The sequence below is a fragment of the Solea solea genome, chromosome 21 (assembly GCF_958295425.1).
Source record: "Solea solea chromosome 21, fSolSol10.1, whole genome shotgun sequence".
Lineage (NCBI taxonomy): Eukaryota > Metazoa > Chordata > Actinopteri > Pleuronectiformes > Soleidae > Solea > Solea solea.
The window spans coordinates 318831-338964 of record NC_081154.1 but is presented as its reverse complement, the minus strand read 5'-3'; the positions used below and the strand labels follow the sequence as shown (position 1 = coordinate 338964).

General features: G+C 39.8%; 2 protein-coding genes and 1 non-coding gene across 3 annotated transcripts; 1 reads left to right on the top strand and 2 right to left on the bottom strand.

The window, feature by feature from the left end:
• Nucleotides 1-1823: 1823 nt before the first annotated feature.
• Nucleotides 1824-11728, bottom strand: wdr45b (WD repeat domain 45B). Its single transcript, XM_058620289.1, has 10 exons — nucleotides 11248-11728; nucleotides 9653-9727; nucleotides 7281-7382; nucleotides 7043-7130; nucleotides 6649-6743; nucleotides 5634-5824; nucleotides 5454-5539; nucleotides 4836-4937; nucleotides 4620-4741; nucleotides 1824-4028 (listed from the first exon to the last, which is right to left on the bottom strand). The coding sequence occupies exons 1-10, from the start codon at nucleotides 11312-11314 to the stop codon at nucleotides 3922-3924; spliced, it is 1035 nt and encodes a 344-aa protein (XP_058476272.1). The 5' UTR covers nucleotides 11315-11728; the 3' UTR covers nucleotides 1824-3921.
• A 138-nt stretch (nucleotides 11729-11866) lies between these two features.
• On the top strand, nucleotides 11867-11939 carry trnar-ccu (transfer RNA arginine (anticodon CCU)). Its single transcript has one exon. It is a non-coding gene; the product is annotated as a tRNA-Arg (tRNA).
• Nucleotides 11940-13099: 1160 nt separating this feature from the next.
• On the bottom strand, nucleotides 13100-19923 carry LOC131448139 (zinc finger protein 271-like). The gene is made up of 7 exons (XM_058620281.1): nucleotides 19722-19923; nucleotides 18188-18390; nucleotides 17088-17189; nucleotides 16807-16902; nucleotides 16588-16698; nucleotides 16031-16154; nucleotides 13100-15688 (listed from the first exon to the last, which is right to left on the bottom strand). The coding sequence occupies exons 1-7, from the start codon at nucleotides 19747-19749 to the stop codon at nucleotides 13713-13715; spliced, it is 2640 nt and encodes an 879-aa protein (XP_058476264.1). The 5' UTR covers nucleotides 19750-19923; the 3' UTR covers nucleotides 13100-13712.
• Between the last annotated feature and the right edge of the window lie 211 nt (nucleotides 19924-20134).

Sequence of the window (20134 nt, the reverse complement as noted above, 5' to 3'; positions counted from 1 at the left end):
TTTTAGTCAAATTTTGGACGACATACTATACTATGACTTTTTGGTCAAATTTGGAAAGACATGCTATACTATGACTTTTTCTCAAATTTTGGACGACATACTATACTATGATTTTTGTCAAATTTTGGACGACATACTAAACTATGACTTTTTTGTCAAATTTTGGACGACATACTATACTATGACTTTTTAGTCAAATTTTGGACGACATACTATACTATGACTTTTATGTCAAATTTTGCACGACATACTATACTATGACCTTTTTGTCAAATTTTGGACGACATGCTATACTATGACCTTTTTGTCAAATTTTGGACGACATGCTATACTATGACTTTTATGTCAATTTTTGGACGACATACTAAAGTATGACTTTTTTGTCAAATTTTGGACGACATGCTATACTATGACCTTTTTGTCAAATTTTGGACGACATACTATAGTATGACCTTTTTGTCAAATTTTGGACGACATGCTATACTATGACTTTTATGTCAAATTTTGGACGACATGCTATACTATGACTTTTTGTCAAATTTTGGACGACATACTATACTATGACTATTTTGTCAAATTTTGGACGACATACTAAAGTATGACTTTTTTGTCAAATTTTGGACGACATACTATACTATGACTTTTTTGTCAAATTTTGGACGACATACTATACTATGACTTTTTTGTCAAATTTTGGACGACATACTAAAGTATGACTATTTTGTCAAATTTTGGACGACATACTAAAGTATGACTATTTTGTCAAATTTTGGACGACATACTAAAGTATGACTTTTTTGTAAAATTTTGGACGACGTATGACTTTTTTGTCAAATTTTGGACAACATACCATACTGTGACTTTTTTGTTAAATTTTGGACAACATACTATACTATGACTTCTTTGTCAAATTTTGGACGACATACTATACTATGACTTTTTTGTCAAATTTTGGACGACATACTATACTATGACTTTTCGTCATATTTTGGACGACATACTAAAGTATGAATTTTTGTCAAATTTTGGACGACATACTAAAGTATGACTTTTTTGTTAAATTTTGGAAGACGTATGACTTTTTTGTCAAATTTTGGACAACATACCATACTGTGACTTTTTTGTCAAATTTTGGACGACATACTAAAGTATGATTTTTTTGTCAAATTTTCGACAACATACTATACTATGACTTTTGTAACTTCTTACACCTCATCATTGAGCTTTCAGTACATACAAAATGCAATGAATCAGACAGAGCTTGATTCAATTCAATTCAATTTTATTTGTACAGCGCCAAATCATAACATACATTATCTCAAGGCCCTGTACATAGACAACATCAAGGAGAGCAGAGAAACCCAACAGTTCACACAATGAGCAAGCACTAGGCATCAGTGGGCAGCAGCCTTCCCACCACCACGGACATCTTCAAATGGTGAAGATATGTAGCCTCGAAAACTGGATCTGGATCCTGCAACCTGCAAGATGAGGATACAGAGAGAGGGAGGGAGAGAGAGACAGAGAGAGAGAGAAAGAGCGAGAGAGAGAGAGAGAGGGAAGGAAAGACACAAACTAGGGAGAGAAAGAGACATGGTTAATGACATACAAAAAGACATATTCATACCCTGAGTCTGAGAGAGTGAGTGCGAGTGCACCACAGGAAAATCCCTCAGCAGTCTAGTTTCCCTGAGCCAGTTCTAACAATAAGCTTTATCAAAAAGGAAAGTTTTAAGTCTAACTTTAAATACAGAGAGAGTGTCCACAGAGGCAGAGGTGAAACGACATCAAAGATGACGATAAAAAAGTCCATGAAACTTGACTGTAAAAGTAGACGTTAGATTTTATTTACAAATTTAAACGTAGGATTTACAATCATTCTGAGTTTGTGACAGAAAGATGTTGTTTTTTCATTGTGTGCAGTGTCTCTGCTGTGGTCACTGTGTGTGTGTGTGTGTGTGTGTGTGTGTGTGTGTGTGACCTGCAGGTGAAACAACGTGAATCTGATGGAAAGAAAAACACTAAAGTGAATTCTGATTTTTATGCAAAGCACTTTCAAATTCCCTGATGAGCTGAAATAATCAATGGTATTAGCGACAGTTTACAGACACAACATGAGTCACACTGACCATTTAAAGGTATATGAAGCAATATTTTGTCTCTGTCTTACTGAGATTTGAAAATGTCTTAACCCTGATGCAACCTTTTTTTTCTTAATGCGTTCTTTACCTTGCGTAGAAGAAAATGACCCATTATTAACTATGATCAGGACTGAATTTGATTTAAAAAAAAAGAACTGAAAGTAAGTAAAAAAAAAAGAACTTAAAGTGAAACAGCTGTTTATTAGAGGTCCATAGAAATGATGGGACATTTTTGTACTTAAGGCGCAGATAGGGTATTTTTTTTGTAATAATAATGCAGTTGTCAGTAACATTCCAGACTTCCTTCAATATAATAATAATTTTGTTGCGTATTATGTTTTTTTTATATGCGCAAAAAACCTGGCATTTTAAGTGTTAATGTGCTAAAAATTTTGTTTTTTCTTCAATCATCAGGATTGAAGTTGCATTTATGAATCTTTAAAAAAAAAATTTAAAAGTATTTTAGGAGGGTACAAATTGTGTTCAGGTCAGTCACAAACTCTTAAAGAAACAGTTGTACAGTTTAGAGGGGAAAAAAATGCTTGGTCACGTTCTTGGCAGAAAGCTAAAGCTAAAAGCGGCTCGGTTAACTCGGCGTTTAAGACCGGAGACGGGAGAACGAGCCACCTAGTGTTTGAAATGGGTTACTGTTTCGAACGCAGTTAGTTGTTTCTAACATTTATGCATTTACATTATTTTTAATTGTTATAAAAATGTAGAACAATTACATTTCAGCCTTAGCAATTTGTGTTTTTAAATTTTGATTTGAAACGTTTGGCTGCTGCTGCTAGAAAACGTGGTTATTTCGGGCAAGAATCCGAAAAAAGCAGAATTTTTTAAATCAAACTTTCTTCTGTAGAAAATCAGTGCGCTAAATATGAAGCTAAAGCTAACAGCGGTTGGATAGACGTTAAAGACTGTAAATGGGAAAACAAGCCACCTAGTGTTCGAAATGGGTAACTGTTTAGAACTTAATTAGTTGTTTCTAATATGAAACATTTGTTGGAGGGGGGGTAGAAAAGTGGAAAAAAGCCTAATTTTTTCCCACACACCAAAAAAATAAATCTCTAAACTTTCTAACGCGAGTAGAAAAAACAAACTCAACTTTAGCGAGGATTTTTAACAATCATATTGCACAAAGTATGAAAAAAAAAGGAAGACGGAAAACAGATACATGTTAATAATTATGTTCTCTTTTGCTACTAGTTTGTACAAGTTTAAGTATTTTGTTCAGTTTAGTCCGATGTCTTGTGTTTATACAGTGAATATAAGAAAGATCGAGTAATACTATGGCGTCGCAAACGCACAATCTGACGCCGCTTTGCGAAAAAACACCCAATATGGTACATAGTTATATACACAATCTTACACACACACACACACGCACACACACCTGTGGATTTACTGTCTGCGACAACAGTAATGTGTTCATACGTACAGATTCTCTCCAGTCTCAGAGGCACTCCCTACAGTTAGGCGGTGTTAGTCGACAAAATCGCATCAATCGGAATCTTCTGTGCGATTAAAAATAGCCATCCATTTTTTTCAGAAATTTCCTCGGAAGACGTCTCAAAGAAAAACTGTCATGTTCCCCCTCTTTTCTCTTGTGTTCGCTTTTGGGAGGTAAATCCGTGTCGTCCTCGTGCTCGTCTACAGAGTCTGTCGAGGTCAGAAATGCGACTTCCTGTCTCCTCAAATTTTAATTTAAGGTTAAAGAGAAGAAGAAAAAAAAAGCGATAAACCGCAGAAAACATCTCCGTCTGCAGGAGGAGGTCAAAGATCAAATCTTGTCATCCGTCATCTCCAGGAACTGGGCGTAGACGTCTCGGGAACACTCCCCTTTCTGGTTGAACAGGAACTTGTAGTAGCTGCCATCAGCACATATAGCTGCACGGGGGGGCATGAGTCAGTAAACACAGACCACACACACACAAGAGCAGAGAAAAAATAGTATTTTAGGAAGGTACAAATTTTGTCCTTAAGGTGAAGAAAGTGACTTTTTTTTAAAAGGTTGCATTAAATTATTGTTCTTTATATAATGTTGTTTCATTGACATTACTTTATAGAAATCTGTTTTCTTTGACATTAAAGAGTTTTTTCCAATACATTTTTGTGTGAAAAAAGCCAAATTTTATTGACCATGATTGATTTATAAAAGCAATAAAAGGGTAAAACATCCAAGGGGGTGAATACTTATGATAGGCACTGTAAGTGGCAGCCATCTTGGAATCAGATGTTGGGAGCTTGAGGTGGAAATCCAGCTAAAACTGATTACAAGACACCCGGACATTCTGACCGGAACACTATAATCTATAATTGGTGATAACTGATCATTATGTGGTTGTTTGGAATGCTGACTCAGCATAATTATTGGGGTTTGATTGTTGTGGGTCTTCTTTGGAAGTAAACTATGGTCATCAGACCGGTTGTTCTCACTTTGTCTGTAATTCAGTGTCAATAATTCTTCGTCACACTCACCTATGACAGCGTTGGGCTCGGTTCCAAAGGCGCACACGCAGGGAGAACCTGAGGGAACCTGGAACTTTGAGAAGCTCCATTTAGAGCTGAAGTATTTGGGAAGAAAACTGGCTGAAGCCAAACTGTAAAAACAGAGACACAGAAGCAGGAAACAAAAGTTTAGATACCGACAATGTTCAGCGGAAGGACAACGTCACGGAAACCACAGGAACCGACCTGGATTGTTTGTTCCTCTTGGGATCTTCTGCAGCAAAGATGTGGACGGTGCCGTGGTCACTGGACACACAGATGAGGGACGCGTCCTGGTTGAAGTTAATGCTGGAAAAAACAACCAGGAATGAGACGATTTAAGGACAAAAGAAAAAAAAAAAACCTAAACAAGAACGACTTTGCAAGACGTTAGCTAGAAGTTAGTGAGTCATGGTAAATTGTTAGAAGTATTTGATTTTTTACTTTATCCTTGTGTATGTTCTGACATAGTAGTAGAAAAAGAAGAAGTAACAGCAGACAAAGTAGTACTAGTAGTAGAGTAAATAGTAGAAGAAAGCGCAGTAGTAGAAGGAGAGAAAGTAGTAATAGAAGTAGTAGTAGAGTAAGTAGAAATGTGTGTACTGCACATATTTGTAGTCGTAAGCTTTCAGAAGACTTTCTTCACCAATAGAGATTAAAGACACAAAGGACGGCCGTTGCGATACTTGTTTATGACTGTAGGTGGTTTTAAGCATCAGCACAAATGTGTTGTACAGTTTTGTAGTAAAAAACAAAAAGTGTAAAATGGAGTAAAAATCTGAACCTTTTAGTTCAGATTTATATGTTTTTTAAAAAGAAACTCACCAGTAAATGTTGGCGGCCTGAGATCCTCGTCTCAGCTCCTGTATGAGTTGGCCTGCGGACGTGTCGAAAATCCTGATGAGTGTCCCCTGTGGACACAAGGATCACACACACACACACACACATCAGTACATGTTTTTTCTTCCTTAAACGTTAAATCAAATGTGATGTCACATGGCGTACTTTCTCTGACGCAGTAGCTATCCTCGTGCCCTGCAGGTTGAGAGCGATGCAGCACAGCGAGCCCTCATGGGCGGGGATGTCCACGGGCGGCTTTTCTGTGTTGGCCAAGTCCACGATCTGAACGTGGCCCGAGTGAGTCCCCGGGAACGCTAACAGAGAGTTATTGCTGTTGGGACACAGCACACATAGACCTGACGAGACAAGAAGACGAGAAACGACATTGGTTTCATGGTTTTGATTGAGTTGAGTGAAGCCACGTCCACGTTAATATGTTGGAATTTGTTTCATCTCCATCCATGACTGCTGGTGCTCACTGGTGAAGTGCGAGGAGTGATAGTCAAAGTAGTAGAAGAAGTATAGAAGAAGTAGTAGTAGTAGTAGAGGAAGTAGTAGTAGAAGTAGTAGAAGAAGAAGTATTAGTAGAAGTAGTAGAAGAAGTAGTAGTAGTAGTAGAGGAAGTAGTAGTAGTAGTAGTAGTAGTAGAGGAAGTAGTAGAAGAAGTAGAAGTAGTAGTAGAAGAAGTAGTAGAAGTAGAGTAGTAGAAGAAGTAGTAGTAGTAGAGGAAGTAGAATAAATGTGTTGATTGCAGGTGTAAATGTAGACGTAGTAGAAGAAGTAGAATAAATGTGTTGATTGCAGGTGTAAATGTAGACGTAGTAGAAGAAGTAGAATAAATGTGTTGATTGCAGGTGTAAATGTAGACGTAGTAGTAGAAGTAGAATAAATGTGTTGATTGCAAGTGTAAATGTAGACGTAGTAGAAGAAGTAGAATAAATGTGTTGATTGCAGGTGTAAATGTAGACGTAGTAGAAGAAGTAGAATAAATGTGTTGATTGCAGGTGTAAATGTAGACGTAGTCGTAGAAGTAGAATAAATGTGTTGATTGCAGGTGTAAATGTAGACGTAGTAGAAGAAGTAGAATAAATGTGTTGATTGCAGGTGTAAATGTAGCTGCATTGTTGAAATGCTTCCGTTGTATTGAGGTCTGTCAGTGGACAGAGACGTCGTGTCTGACCTTTGGGGTTGTAGCAGGTCTCAAAGACATGCAGCTGATGGGGGTTGTGGGTAAAGGTGAACACTTTGATCATAGAGTCCAGGACCACGACGATCCTGAGGACAAAGGACACACAAACGCTGAGGTTAGCAAGTGTCCAGAAGATCCAAGAACAACGTTAATCTGATGCGTCACCAGAAAACAACACAGCGATTAACGTCTGTGAAAGTAGGATGGATCAGTGATGAAGAACCTCTCATGTGTTCACCACTTCATCACACAACCGTCAGAGACATGAATTCCAATGATAAAATGGATGTCTGGGACAAATCAGGTAGCGACTGTTGTTAATGATAAACATTTCATACTTTTTCTCTTTCCATGTAAAGCAAATATAAATAATATTCAGTGTCACCTGTCACGTCGAAGCTTCACAGCTTTGACTTCTGTCGAGAACTCGATCTCAATAACCGTCTTCTTCTTCAGGTCGTCCCAGATCATCACTGCCAAGAAAAATAAAACATTAAACTTTAGCTGAGGCACATTCATTTCTACTTCTTTTCTAGTTCATCCATGATTCAAGAAAAAGCCGTTACTTTTAGTTTACTTTACTGCATAAGAAGTAGAGACATGTTCAGTGACACAACACAAACCTTTGTTAGTTGGATACTTGGGTTTCTTGCCTCCTCCCACTAACGCCAGATAATTACACCTGAACAGCATCTCCACGTGGCCGACTCCGCCCTCCAGGAACTCTGAAAAGTCAATAAAAAGAAACATGTTACTGTGCAAACATACTTCTAGTTCAAGTGTAAACCAGTTTTTGTTAATCCAGGGGCAAGTCTTCACAGTTTTGGTGTCTCATCCCTCCTCTTACAGGACCCTATGAAATATGTTTTAATACCTTACTAAATTCGTTTTTAACTTTTTGAATATTTCACACCAATTTTAGCAGCAAATTTCAATTTCAAACCACTGCAAATTCTGTCCACATTCTCCAGTATTGTGGAAATCATAGAGCCTAATCTTATATACGCAGAGCCATTGTAAATCCAGCTCTCAGTCCACATCGTGGCATTTTTCAAAATCAGAGTTCGCCTCAGAAGAGAGGATTTATTTACCCTTTTGAGAAAATAATGAAAAACCTACGACAAGTAACTGAGCTCCCTATTAAACATGTTTTAACTCTCATCACTGCGTTTTTATGAGCTCTGCAATGACTACAAGTCCACTGGATTCCTCTGAATCTGAGGTCCGGACACGGGAATGCAGACAGTTCCAGAACTTCCAAGAACCTTTAAAGTCCTGCAAGCTTCTTTCTAAAGTCTCTGGATCATGTCAACGTGAGCTCTTGGGAAAAGAGCTGGAAAAGCCGAGATTAATCCACGAGTGTCCGTCCTACAGTTCCCTCTTCTTTTCCACAACATTTCCAGATGCTACAGAACGAATCTCCCGCCCCCCAGAAATCGATCTCTTCGTCTCTATAAAACGATCTCGTACAGGCTTAAAAATGACAAGTATATGAATATGCTGGCAGATTACAGCGTGGCACTTCATTCTCTCATGTTGCACAGAGTGAACGCAGACAGGAAGCGCGACCATGATTCACTTCTGCATTTTCATCCACAATTAAGACACAACAACAGAAACAAATATCTGTACTATAAGGGCTATTTTTCTCATAAATCTCACGAGTTAGAGAGGTAACGGCGGCGCAGCATCGCGTTGCTGAGACGTGTATTTTTTATTTTTAGCTTCCTCTTGGTATTCCTGCGTTTTTAAAGAGTTGCATTTCTGTCACATTTCACTGCAGGTTTCTGTGGTGTGAGGTTTTCTTTTATTATTCCACTCCTAAGCTGAAAAGCTTAGAAAGAGAACAATAATACAGATCCTCATACAGCCAATAGCACATATTAATAATTCAATTAGAGTTGAAAGCTAAATAAACGACATGTTTTTTACATGAAATTGCTATTCAGATGATAAATGTCTGGAGGAGGTACATATAATTAAATTGAGATAAAACAACATATAGCAGGATAAACCACGTCATGTATCAACAGAAAAACCTGCAGGCAGTAGATTTACAACAAACATAAACCAGGCTGCTTTTATTTAAGAATATGAGAATAAATGTAGTGACAATAATGAGCTGAACTCTTAGAACTGCAGCTCCAATGCTTTAAATCCTGCAAAACATGAGCCAGGCAAACTTGTATCTTTACTCACAGCCAGGATTTAGCCTTAAAAAGTCATTATTTGAAGGATGTTGTGTATTTTTTTGGTATGTTTTAACTCTATTCCACCAGCATGACCTTTCAAAAACAAGAAAAACACCAATAGGGAGCTTAAAACACAATTTTTAAGTGTTTTCTTTTTGGAATTTTATTTTACTTTTTTACTGTGATTATATAGTATTATTACCCTTTATTGGGGACTAATTAAGAAAATTAAATGTAACAGCAGCAGATGGTACAAAAGTAAAGTAAGGAATAGTTAACATGCTTTATAAACACCAGGAAACAGAATTATATGTAGAAACATTATTCACAATAAAGTGTCCCGACCAAATTCATTGGATAATTAAATTTCAACCCATCAAAACTTTAGATATAAAGGCTGCAACTAACAATGATTAACTGGAAATTATGTCCACAAACCAAAACTATTCAATTTTACTGATTTATTTGTTTTACGGCACAAAGAAACCAGAAAATATTCTCATTTAAGAAGCTGAAAAACTACCGAAACTTGTTTTAATTGTTTAAAAACAACACCAAAAGCCATTAAATTGATTGTCAGATTTAGATTTATTATCAGTTCATTGCTGCGGCCCGACACAGATAAGCCCTTTACTATGACATATTCAGTCACTTTTTTTTTTTTTAAATGGGGAACAATGTTGAGACTATGACGATGCTGCAAAGTGTATTTTTGTTTTCTACCAGTTCACACATACACATACACACACACACACACACACACACACACACACACACACACACACAGAGAAAGAGGCTGTTACCTTGTTTCTCCTTCTCTTTAAGTGGATCCGTGTTGTAAACACGGAATCCATTTTCCATTCCACAGGCGAAGCATCCTGCAGAGAAACAAGTGAAAAGCACCAATCAGTCATCTTTACAGTTCATGGTCTGACACAATGTGAAACTCTCGAGGACATTTTATGGTGAGTGAAGAGGACACAGTGCAGCGACAGCAAAAGACAAATGATTTACCTGGGATTTATATGAAACGGGTGATGTTTGTGGACGGACAAAGTCGCTCAGAAGTGACATTTGTGAAGTTAAAAACCCTTCAGAGTCTGACAGTGACCTCTAACAACAATCATTTCATTAAATTAGAACGTCCACCAGAGACGTGATGTTTTAGCCGTATTTTTGTCTGTCTCTGTCTTTTTACAAGAATCATAACTTTAAACGTCTGACAACAAAATTAAGACAGTTATGATATCTTGCAGAATTCTTTGTTTAGTAAAACAAATGACCTAAAGCTTGCTGCAAAAAAAAACCACTGTCCACAAACTATATAAATTATGTAACATAGATACAGCACTTCAAATAATCAATACATCATGAAGTAGGGCTGCAACTTGAGATTTATCCTTTTCATAATTAACTAATTTCTCAAAACAAAATTAAGTTTTAATGATTTTTTTGTTAAATGGAGCAAAACAATTCCCCAAAATTGTACATTTAAGAAGCTGATGATAAATTATCAAAATAGTTGACGATTCATTTAATAAAATGACGAATCACTGCAGCCTTACTATATATCGCAATATTTTTGTATACTAACATTTTAAATACACCGGTCACTCATGCTGGTGTTAAGAGTTTTTAAATCAGTGGGAAACTTTTGTGGATTTTATATTGTTTATGTTTCCTTGTGTCTCTAAATGTTTATTTTAAATAATAGTTAAGGAAACACGTTTTGAAAATGAGTTGATTTAAAAAACAAACAAAAAAAAAAACATAAACGGACTAACTACCACGTGTACGTCTTACGCATAGTTAAACACTAAATTATATAATATATTGAATGAAATACATTGGTTTAAGATAAATAAATAACCAGCGACCACCGAAGAAACTGTCAAACTTAGCCTAACTAGCTGGCTAATGTTAGCCAATGCTCCAATCGTATATGATGATGGAATTTAGCCAACGCTGGCCTTTTAGCTGCGTTAACGACATTGACGTGCTGTTATTTTAGTACAGTTTAATCATTCATTCGCGTCTAACTTGGCAACAACAAGTCATTTAGAAGAAAAATCCTAAAACAAAAAATACATACGTTAGCCTGCTTTGCTAGCGTCGGTGACATAGGTGTTGGCTGGCGTTAGCTAGCTAACACAATCTAAATTTAACGCAATTGTCAGCGCTTTTAATTGACGTTGTTTTGGAATTGATATACACTAAACAATGCGAATTCAATAACACACACAGTTGATATTGTGGTTAAGTGGTTATACGCGTTTATATCGGTGTGTAGTAGCGACGTTTCTAGCCTAGCTTGCACGACGATTCCAGCAAACTTAGCATTCGAGAGGAAAAGGAGGAAGGAAAAAGTGCTGCTGCTGCAGCTGCTGCTGCTTCTCACCGTGATCCTGGTTAAATCCGGCGTAGAGGAGCCCGTTCCCGTGAGGATTAGACGGTAGTAAATTCATTTTAACGCCCAGAGTTAAATCCACAAAATGACGTGTTTTTTTAAATCCAGGGACTGGATGTCGATGGGTGAGCTAACCGGCTAACATTCCTCCTCCTCCTCCTCCCGCTGCTGCTTCTGCCCGGACTGAGTCAGATCGAGTGCGAGGCAGAAGGAAAACACTGGACAGACAGAGAGGGAGGGAGACACACCACAGATACACGGCTGATCGATTAATCATCTCCATTACAGGTTTTTGACGAGAGGTATTTGTTGTGATCGAAGATAAATCGCGGGCGCTTTAATCAGCGATTTTGATTTTGTCATCTGTGGGAATCACGGTTTTCCCCGCTCATCCTGCGGGTCAAAGGCGGTTTGATTAGTGAGCGTTTATCTGTTTATCTTTTCAAAACACTCAAGAAGACAAAGGTGAAAAGTCCCGATAGAGGAGGAGGTTCACTCACTGTCTGTCTGTCTGCCTGTCTGTCTGTCTGTCTGTCAATAATCTGCCAAACGATGTATATGTACTCGCTGTAGATTTTTATAGGCAAAGCGTGACGACGGCTTGCAACGAGCCCCAGTGGCCTAATGGATAAGGCACTGGCCTCCTAAGCCAGGGATTGTGGGTTCGAGTCCCATCTGGGGTGGAAGTCTTTTCTTTTTAAATTGTATTTTTAATACTATTTTTTTCAAATAACTAGTAGTCGCGACTATTTGATTTACAGAAGTGCATTCCATTCACTAGGAAAATATCTTTTTATTCAGAAAGTTTAACTAACATGTATTTTTAACATTTAAAATTATCCTGTTGTTTTATTAATTAAGAAAAAGAGTGGAATATTATTATATGAAAACAATTACCTCATTTATAAATTCATTAAATGCAGCGAAACTCATTAATCCATAAAAACAGCTAGGATTTATTAATTATGAAGAAAATGATCTTGTTAAAAAAAGTAATATGAAATTTAAATTTTAATTTGGTATGAAAAACGATCTAATTCAGAAAACCAGCAAAAAGTTAGTTTAGAAGAGCTAAAAAATGATTTGAAAAATGATGTCATTTCCATAGAAATGACATCATTCACTCAGAAAACATGAGTTTTATGCGGTGACTTCGTTTTATACGCGACACACACACACACGTGACTTTACACCAGACTTCTGTAGTTGTTGAAGATTAATCCACGTTTTAAGGATTGTTAAGTAGTTTTAATTTATCTACAATTCGTCACTCTTCGGCTTGATTTTTGTCCACGTCTCCAGAGTACAGCCTCCTACTCCAGACTACAGCGGCCTGTGACTTGCTATCAGCGGCTCTGTCCCTAAATACACCACTCCACTTTAAAAGACTGCTGTTAAATATAGAGGTTTCCCTGGTAGTTGTTGGAGAATAACCCACGTTGTAAGGATTGGTAAGCAGTTTTAAGTGATCTACAGTTCGGCTTGATTTATGTGTGGGACGTCTCTTCCTGTGACGGGACTCTGGCCAGTCAGCGGCCGGCAGTCTGACCAATCATCCCATAGTACCTGCTTAAGCATGTTTGGAACCTCACCAGAGCAGGTACTAAAACTAGTACCTGGTACCAGGTACTAGTGGCTAGAGGAAACGCTACTTAAACTGTGAAGTGGCGAGGCGAGTAGAGCCGGTGGAAATGTGCCATAAGTAGTTGGGATATGAGGGGGATTTAAGTAAAATTGACCATCTGAAAAAGTTATTTCAACAAATACTAATAGTTTTTATAAAACTAGCATGAGGCACACTGCCTTACCCGTGTTACATCACGTTTCAGTAAACCAAACACGCTGGAGTCACACTCTGAATTTATTCAAGAAGGAAACGATTCCCAAAGGAATCAAGTGGTCACATCATTTACATATTAATCTTATGTAGAGCTAAATGCTTTTTTTCCCCTGTAAAAAATACAAAGTTCTTTCTTTTCTTTTTTTATTATACATATTTATAACACACTATACAGTCACACAGCGTCTCCTAACGACTCAGGCCAGGGTGGAAATGTGGTGAACGTCTTCAAGAAACTGAATCTGTCAAACACGCTCATCAACAGTAACAGGAGTTTGTGACCCAGAGGTCAGCAGTTCATCCAGTTAAGCGACCTCTGACCTCCATCAGTTAGAGAACATCAAAGTTGGGACATCAACATCAAGTTGCAGTTGGGAACGGAGAGTACGACCAAGGGTTGTTCTTGTTTGGTCTTCCGCCTCGTTTTCGGTTACGACAGTTTTCCACGGGGGCAAAAAAAAGTTTCGGATGTGAGCATGAACGTCCTGGAGAAGCTGAACGTTTGATTTCAGAATGTTTGAAACCTTGAGTGACCAAGAACGATGTGGAAGCAGAAGAATATAAAATCCTTAGAAATGCCGACTCTGGATTCCCAACTAGTTAGCGTTAGCATTGACTACGCATGAACAAGCCTCCTGTGTCTCTTTAGGCCGTGAAGACTCGAAAAGCCTTTGCTACACACGGCGCAAACATACGGCCGCTCTCCCGTGTGGGTTCGCATGTGCAACGTCAGGAAGCACGACTGGACGAAACCCTTCTCGCAAATGTTGCATTTGAACGGCCGCTCCCCGGTGTGGTACCGCCTGTGTATCTTCAGCTCGGCCGAGGACCTGAAGGATTTGTCGCAGTCGTCGCACTTGAAGGGCCGCTCGCCCGTGTGAATCAGTGTGTGCCTCACGAGTGCGTCCTTGCCAAAGAATCCCTTCCCACAGTGCTCGCACGGGAACCGCATCCCCTTGTGGTGGAAGTTGTCGTGTTTCAGGAGGCACCTCCTGGACGTGAACGTCTTCCCGCACTGTGCGCAGGTGAACGTCGGCAGGGGTTTGTCCAGTACGGGTTCGCCGGCGTTGTGCACGCGCTCCACGTGCCTCGTCAGCGTGACGCTGTGCCTGAACTTCTTGCCACACTCCCAGCACAGGAACGGATACGCCTTGGTGTGCTTCTTCTGGTGCTCCACGAGGTCGGAGAACGAGCGGAACCTCTTGGTGCAGTAGGAGCACTGGAACGGCTGGTAGCCGGTGTGCTTCCACTCATGTCGGATGAACCGCTTCAGACTGGGGAACGTGGTCTGACAGTGGGTGCAGGTGAACGGCTCGGTGGGGTTGTGGACGTCGATGTAGTGCTTGTGAAGAGCCTTGAAAACGAGGAAGCTCTCGTCGCACTGGTTGCACTGAAATGGCGTGTGTGATTCTTTGTGCATCACCAGGGCCTCGGGGTCTCGGACCAGTTTGGTGCACACCTCGCAGTAGAGCGGGTTGTGCGTCTGTCTGTGCGACTCCAGGGTCGATTTGTATCGGAACACCTTGCCGCACTCGTCGCACCTGAAACAGCGCTTGATGTCCTCGGACGTCTCGGGATCCACCTGCTGCTCGGTGTAGCAAATGTTTCTCATGTGGAACCGAAAAGTCTGTCTGCACTTGAACTCAGCACTGCAGTGCTGACAGAAGAACGGACCTTCTAGAATGCTCTTGTTTCCTTCCGGACTTTGGTCTTTGGAGGACTTCCTCTCTGAGGGTGTGTAGTCCGGGTCCTGCTCGGTGTCGTCTGCCGGTGGATCCTCGGCGGCTGCGTCGCAGGGAACCCCGCTGGACGCCTCTTCAGCCTTGTCCTCTTCCGTCACCTGCACCTTTGGTTTCCTGCCAGGCTTCTTCTTACCCGTCAGACCTTGACATCTGTGCTGCTGCAAGTAACGTAAGCTCTTATAAAACCTTTTACACACCGAACAGGAAAACGGGTCGTCCTTCGAGTGTCTGCTCATGTGTCGCGGTAAGAACTTGGCCTGTCTCACCACGAGGCCGCACACTTTGCACGTTCTCTCGTCCAAGTCGTTGCTCTTATTTGGCGCTTGGGATCGGGTGAACGTTTTCGAGGTGGTGTTCACAGCATTGCTGCTCTGCGTCCTTGAAGATTTCCTCCACTGCGACAGGTAGCCTTTCATCTTGAGTCCGCGGTTCTTTCGCACGGGTCTCTCCCACAGAACGTCGTAATCCGGCTCTTCGTGCGTGGGTTGCTTCTTCTTCCTCCCGCGTCTGTTTGGCTTCTTCTCCGTGTCATCCAGCACCGTCACCTGGCCGTCCTCCCCGATCATCAGCGTTCCAGACTGGTCATCGTGGTGCACATCGGCCATCTCGCTCTCGTCGGCTGTGGTGCCTTCGGCGCCAATCTCCGTCTTCACTTCGCCGCCGATACCGAACCACTGGTCCGAGGTCACGGTTGCCTCCGTGTATGTCTCTTTGTTCTCGGTCTCCACCTCCATCTCTGTGCAGACCGTGTAGACGGCGTCCGTTTCCGTTTGGTCGTTGATGATCATGACTCGTTCTTCAGACGGGAGGCAGAGAACGGACAAGATGCCACTTTCTACGATGCAGGATTCTGAAAAGAAAACAGTATTTTTTCATTGTTACTAAATTGACAAAAAACACAGTTTAGATTACAGAAGGAGCTAAATATTTAGAACTTTTGTAACTAGAAAATAGTTTGATAAATATGAGAAGTGGAGGGTTATAACTCGATCTCCAACCACCTCAACAATCAGTTTTAGTGTCGGATATCTTCCGGTTTATTTCACTCCTCTAACAGAACACTGGATATCTGTCCAGCATGTGGACAAAAAGAGGCATTTGACAATGTCATCATTTAAATGTTGGGTGGGTATAAAATGGTAGTAATATTTTTCACAAACAACAAAGTGATCAATAATCTTGAGTGACTCACCGATATCCTCTAACTGAGTGAGGTCTTTGTAAGAGTCCAGCAGCGTCTTCAGCTCCTGAGGTTGCGCCATCGTCTCCATACATTCACCCAGGACAGACGAGGCGTTGCTGAGCAAAGACGCGATCTGACAAAAGCAAAGTGAAAAGTGTAAGAGGTCCAGAGATTAAAACTATTTTAATTTGGCAGAATTTGTCATAGCTGACAGAGATTAGTGGGGAAAACAAGGAGACAAAAGTATCCCACAAATAGCGTAGCAACATGTCTACGGATAAAAATGAGACAGTAATGTGTACGACTGATTTACATTACGTCATTTAGATTTACTGTGAAACAAGACAAAAGTGCTGCTAAAAGTAAAAGGAAACCCAAATTCTTTGTAGTCGGAAAACAGAATGGAACGCACATTTACAGGAGCCCACAATGGACAAACATCTTTCAAAACATCTTTTGAAGGCTACATACTAGAGAAGAGTCAGGTGGGGGATATTCAGCTGCAACTTACACCAATAAGTGTTGCTCAATTTTAGACACTGTGGTAATGTATTCATTCTTGTTACCTGCTGAAGGGTTTGAACGGGAAGAAGCTTTTCAAGTCTGGACAGAAAAAGCCACATCAGAGTCTGGATGGCTTTGTCATACGTGGGACCAAAGTCGCCCGGGAAAACGTCCTGGAAGAGCCAAGAAATCTGTCAATCTCTATCATAGCTGCTCAGACTTGAAATTGTATTCTCAAATTAAGAGCATGTAATAAAAACGAAGACAAAGACAAAAAATACCTGGAAAAAGTTGGTTCTCTCTGTGGGATCCTGGAGCAGATTTCGGACGAGGCCCATGAAATGAGAGTCGGGTTTGTTTTGTTCTCCGTTTTCAGTCTGTCGTGAAACATAGATTGACACACTTTATTTTCTGCTGCTGGTTCAGACACTAAAAAACAAAACACTATTTGAATACTCGACGGTATCATTCATGGAATATCTGAATACTCTAGAAGTAATGCAGGGTCATTGGTAAAACACTTGTTTGGTATTGCAGTGAGTGTTCCCTGGTTGGGACTCACCTCAGGGCTCCACAGCGACGTGAGCGTCTGCATCCGGTCCAGATGAGGCTGAATGACCTGGAGGTCGGCCGTGTCGTCAGAGCGACACAACTCAAGGATGAGCTGCAGTGAGGGAACAGAAGGGGGGAAAACCTAATCAAAATTGCTATTCACTGGAGGGGGGACAGTGGACGGACAACTCTAGACAACATTAAAGAGTGCAATCAAACCTCCAGCCATTTTTAATAATCTGCACTGACCAATGATTATTTATCTGCTACAAATTACGCATATTTGTTCAAAGAAACTTGAAAAATGTTGCTAATGGGGCGACAACTAACGATGACTTTCATGACTAAATGAATTTAATTTTGTCCACAAACCAAAATGATTCACTTTTAATGATTTCTTTGTTACATGGCGCAAATCAAATCCACAAAACATTTACATGTAAGTGAGAACTTGTATTAATTAATAAAATAAAACATGTTTTGATCCACAAGTTTTGTTTTTCTGAATTTCATGTATTTAGTATCTGTTTTATGTCATTTTTAAGGAAATTACGGTATATAACTGAATGTTTTTATAGTATTTGTATCAGAAGGAGAAAATTGGAAAAATAAGTGGGCCAATTAACAAAAATGTTGCATCAATATCGGCCGCAAGCTGCTCAGATTCTGTAAAAAATCCCATATCATTCGACTTTCACAAAAACATCAATAACAAAGATATTTAAAAAAGACTACATTCACTTATTAAATAAATTATATTGATATTAAAAGGCAAAACATTTTGCGATGCCAAACGTTTCAAAGTTTAAGTGTGAGCGTGTGCTCACGGTTATTGACTCTATACTAGGCATGGGCCGGTTACTGGTTTCAAGGTATACCACGGTATGAAAAAGTCACAGTTTCAAAAGCACTCAAATTTTCCTTCATAAAAGACTGTTCAATGGAAAAGTTTTTTCCTTTTTTGTTTTTAAATACAGATGTTTAAAATACACATTATAGAGCTGTCATCATAATACTGTGAAACCGTGATATTTTTGCCTGAGGTTATCATACCATCAGAATCTCATACCGGCCCATGCCTACTCTATACACAGAGTGGGCGTGTCTTACCCGAGCCCTCAGACCCAGAATGAGTTCGGCTCGCTGCCGTGGGGACAGCAGCTGGGGAACGATCTCCGTGACCATGAACACAAACTCCTCGAGCAGCCCATAGTCTGACACGATTTTCTGCTCCACCGTTTGCCATATTGCCGCGGAGACGAGACGGATAGGCGGGACCAGGAGACGCAGGGTGGAGAGTGGAAGAGAGGGACCTGGAGACGGAGAACACAGTTTCAATGTCATGAAATCTAGGACTGGACATTTTACACGTCTTATTCCACAGACTGAAGAGAACATGTTTGTTTCTCACTGATCTGCACAAATATCACACTGTAATCATTTTTACCTTTGTTTTCTCAATTTACCATAAACATTCATCTCATTAATGCATCTTATTTACTGTTATTAAAATGTTATTTTGTAGTTTATTCAGTTTTCAGTACAGATGCTGTAAAACTGGCAGTGTTAAAAAAAAGTGATACAAATCTAAATCAGACAATATATTTACTTTTCATGAACTCATGAATACGGACAATTACTAATTAGCCTACGGTACAGGGTTCAACGATTTAATATGGTTAGACAGCGCGTAATTGTCTCCACTGCACACTGCCACTTTGATCAATCATCACGTTGTTACACTGCACTTTAAATATAACACTGCCTATTACGGTTTACTGTTAACCGTTAATTGCTCTACACATATACATGTATGTATATACACATATATATATATATATATATCTACACACACATATATACACATATATATAGCGTAGTTAATTTTTATTTTATGTTTTATTTTACTTTTCTATTCTATATTTTATGGTGTTTTGTGCCTGAGGTGTTTCTCTCTCCGGGCTCCTGTAAAGTGTGACTCTAATTTTAACAGTGCTGTGTGTGAATGTTGGAGCTTTTAATTTCCCTGAGGGAACCTCCCAAAGGGATTAATAAAGTCGTCTGCTGATCTTATAATGTATGTTAATGTATTATAACCGTATGTTCTAATAAAATGACTATCGTATCATATTCTCCAGGCCGAAGAAAACACAAATCGCCACTCCCTCCCCTTCTAACATCACGAATCGTACCACAATCGCAATTTCAGGTAATAATTACAATTGGACATTCATTTTAAAACCGTTCAGCACTTATTTAAAACCACGAAACATGTCTGGAAAATATAGAGACATAAATATATTTCCGAACAAATTAAATATTTACACAACACTTAAAAACACAGTCATAACCAGTCCGAAGCTACTGTTAGCATTAGCCAAGATGGCGGAGCCGACAGCTAGCATTAGCATAAAAATCGCCACTGTAACTTTTTAAGTACCGCGGTTAAAACGCGTCACCACTTTAAATCCAGGACGAACCACTCGAGGACATCGGGTATTTAGCGTTTATTTCAACGTGTCGCTAAGTGTGGGAAAAAAAATCAAACAACTATTTTAACTTCACAGTTAGCGATGCTATTCCCGCGCGCGGGCTATGTCGCGGCCTAGCCAAACAAACGCGTCTTTCCCCGGGCTCCACTCACCGTGTAAGTGTGAAATAACTCCGTCCATCGTGGGAGTGGGAGCAGTCACATCACAGTCACCGTGACCGGAGTTTGTTTGTGCGCCACAGGCTGAACGCGGCGAATTTAAAGCGGCTACCACCCAGAGAGCGACGCTAAGCTACACTGACGAGCTTTGTGCGTCAACTGTTTCCCTGCGGTCCGTCCCGGGTTACACTCCGACTGCTGGCAGTCAGTGATTGGTTCCGCGTCTTCTTCTTTTTTTTCCTTTCACGGAACGAACTGTACAAGTGCTTAACACATTTATTACATCACCATATATCAGAAAATTACTTTTGATACTTAATATTATGAAGAAAGTGACCAACACTTCTACCAAAGTCATTTCCTGGTGACATACTTTTGTGTACTTTATACAAGACTGCTGAATTCAC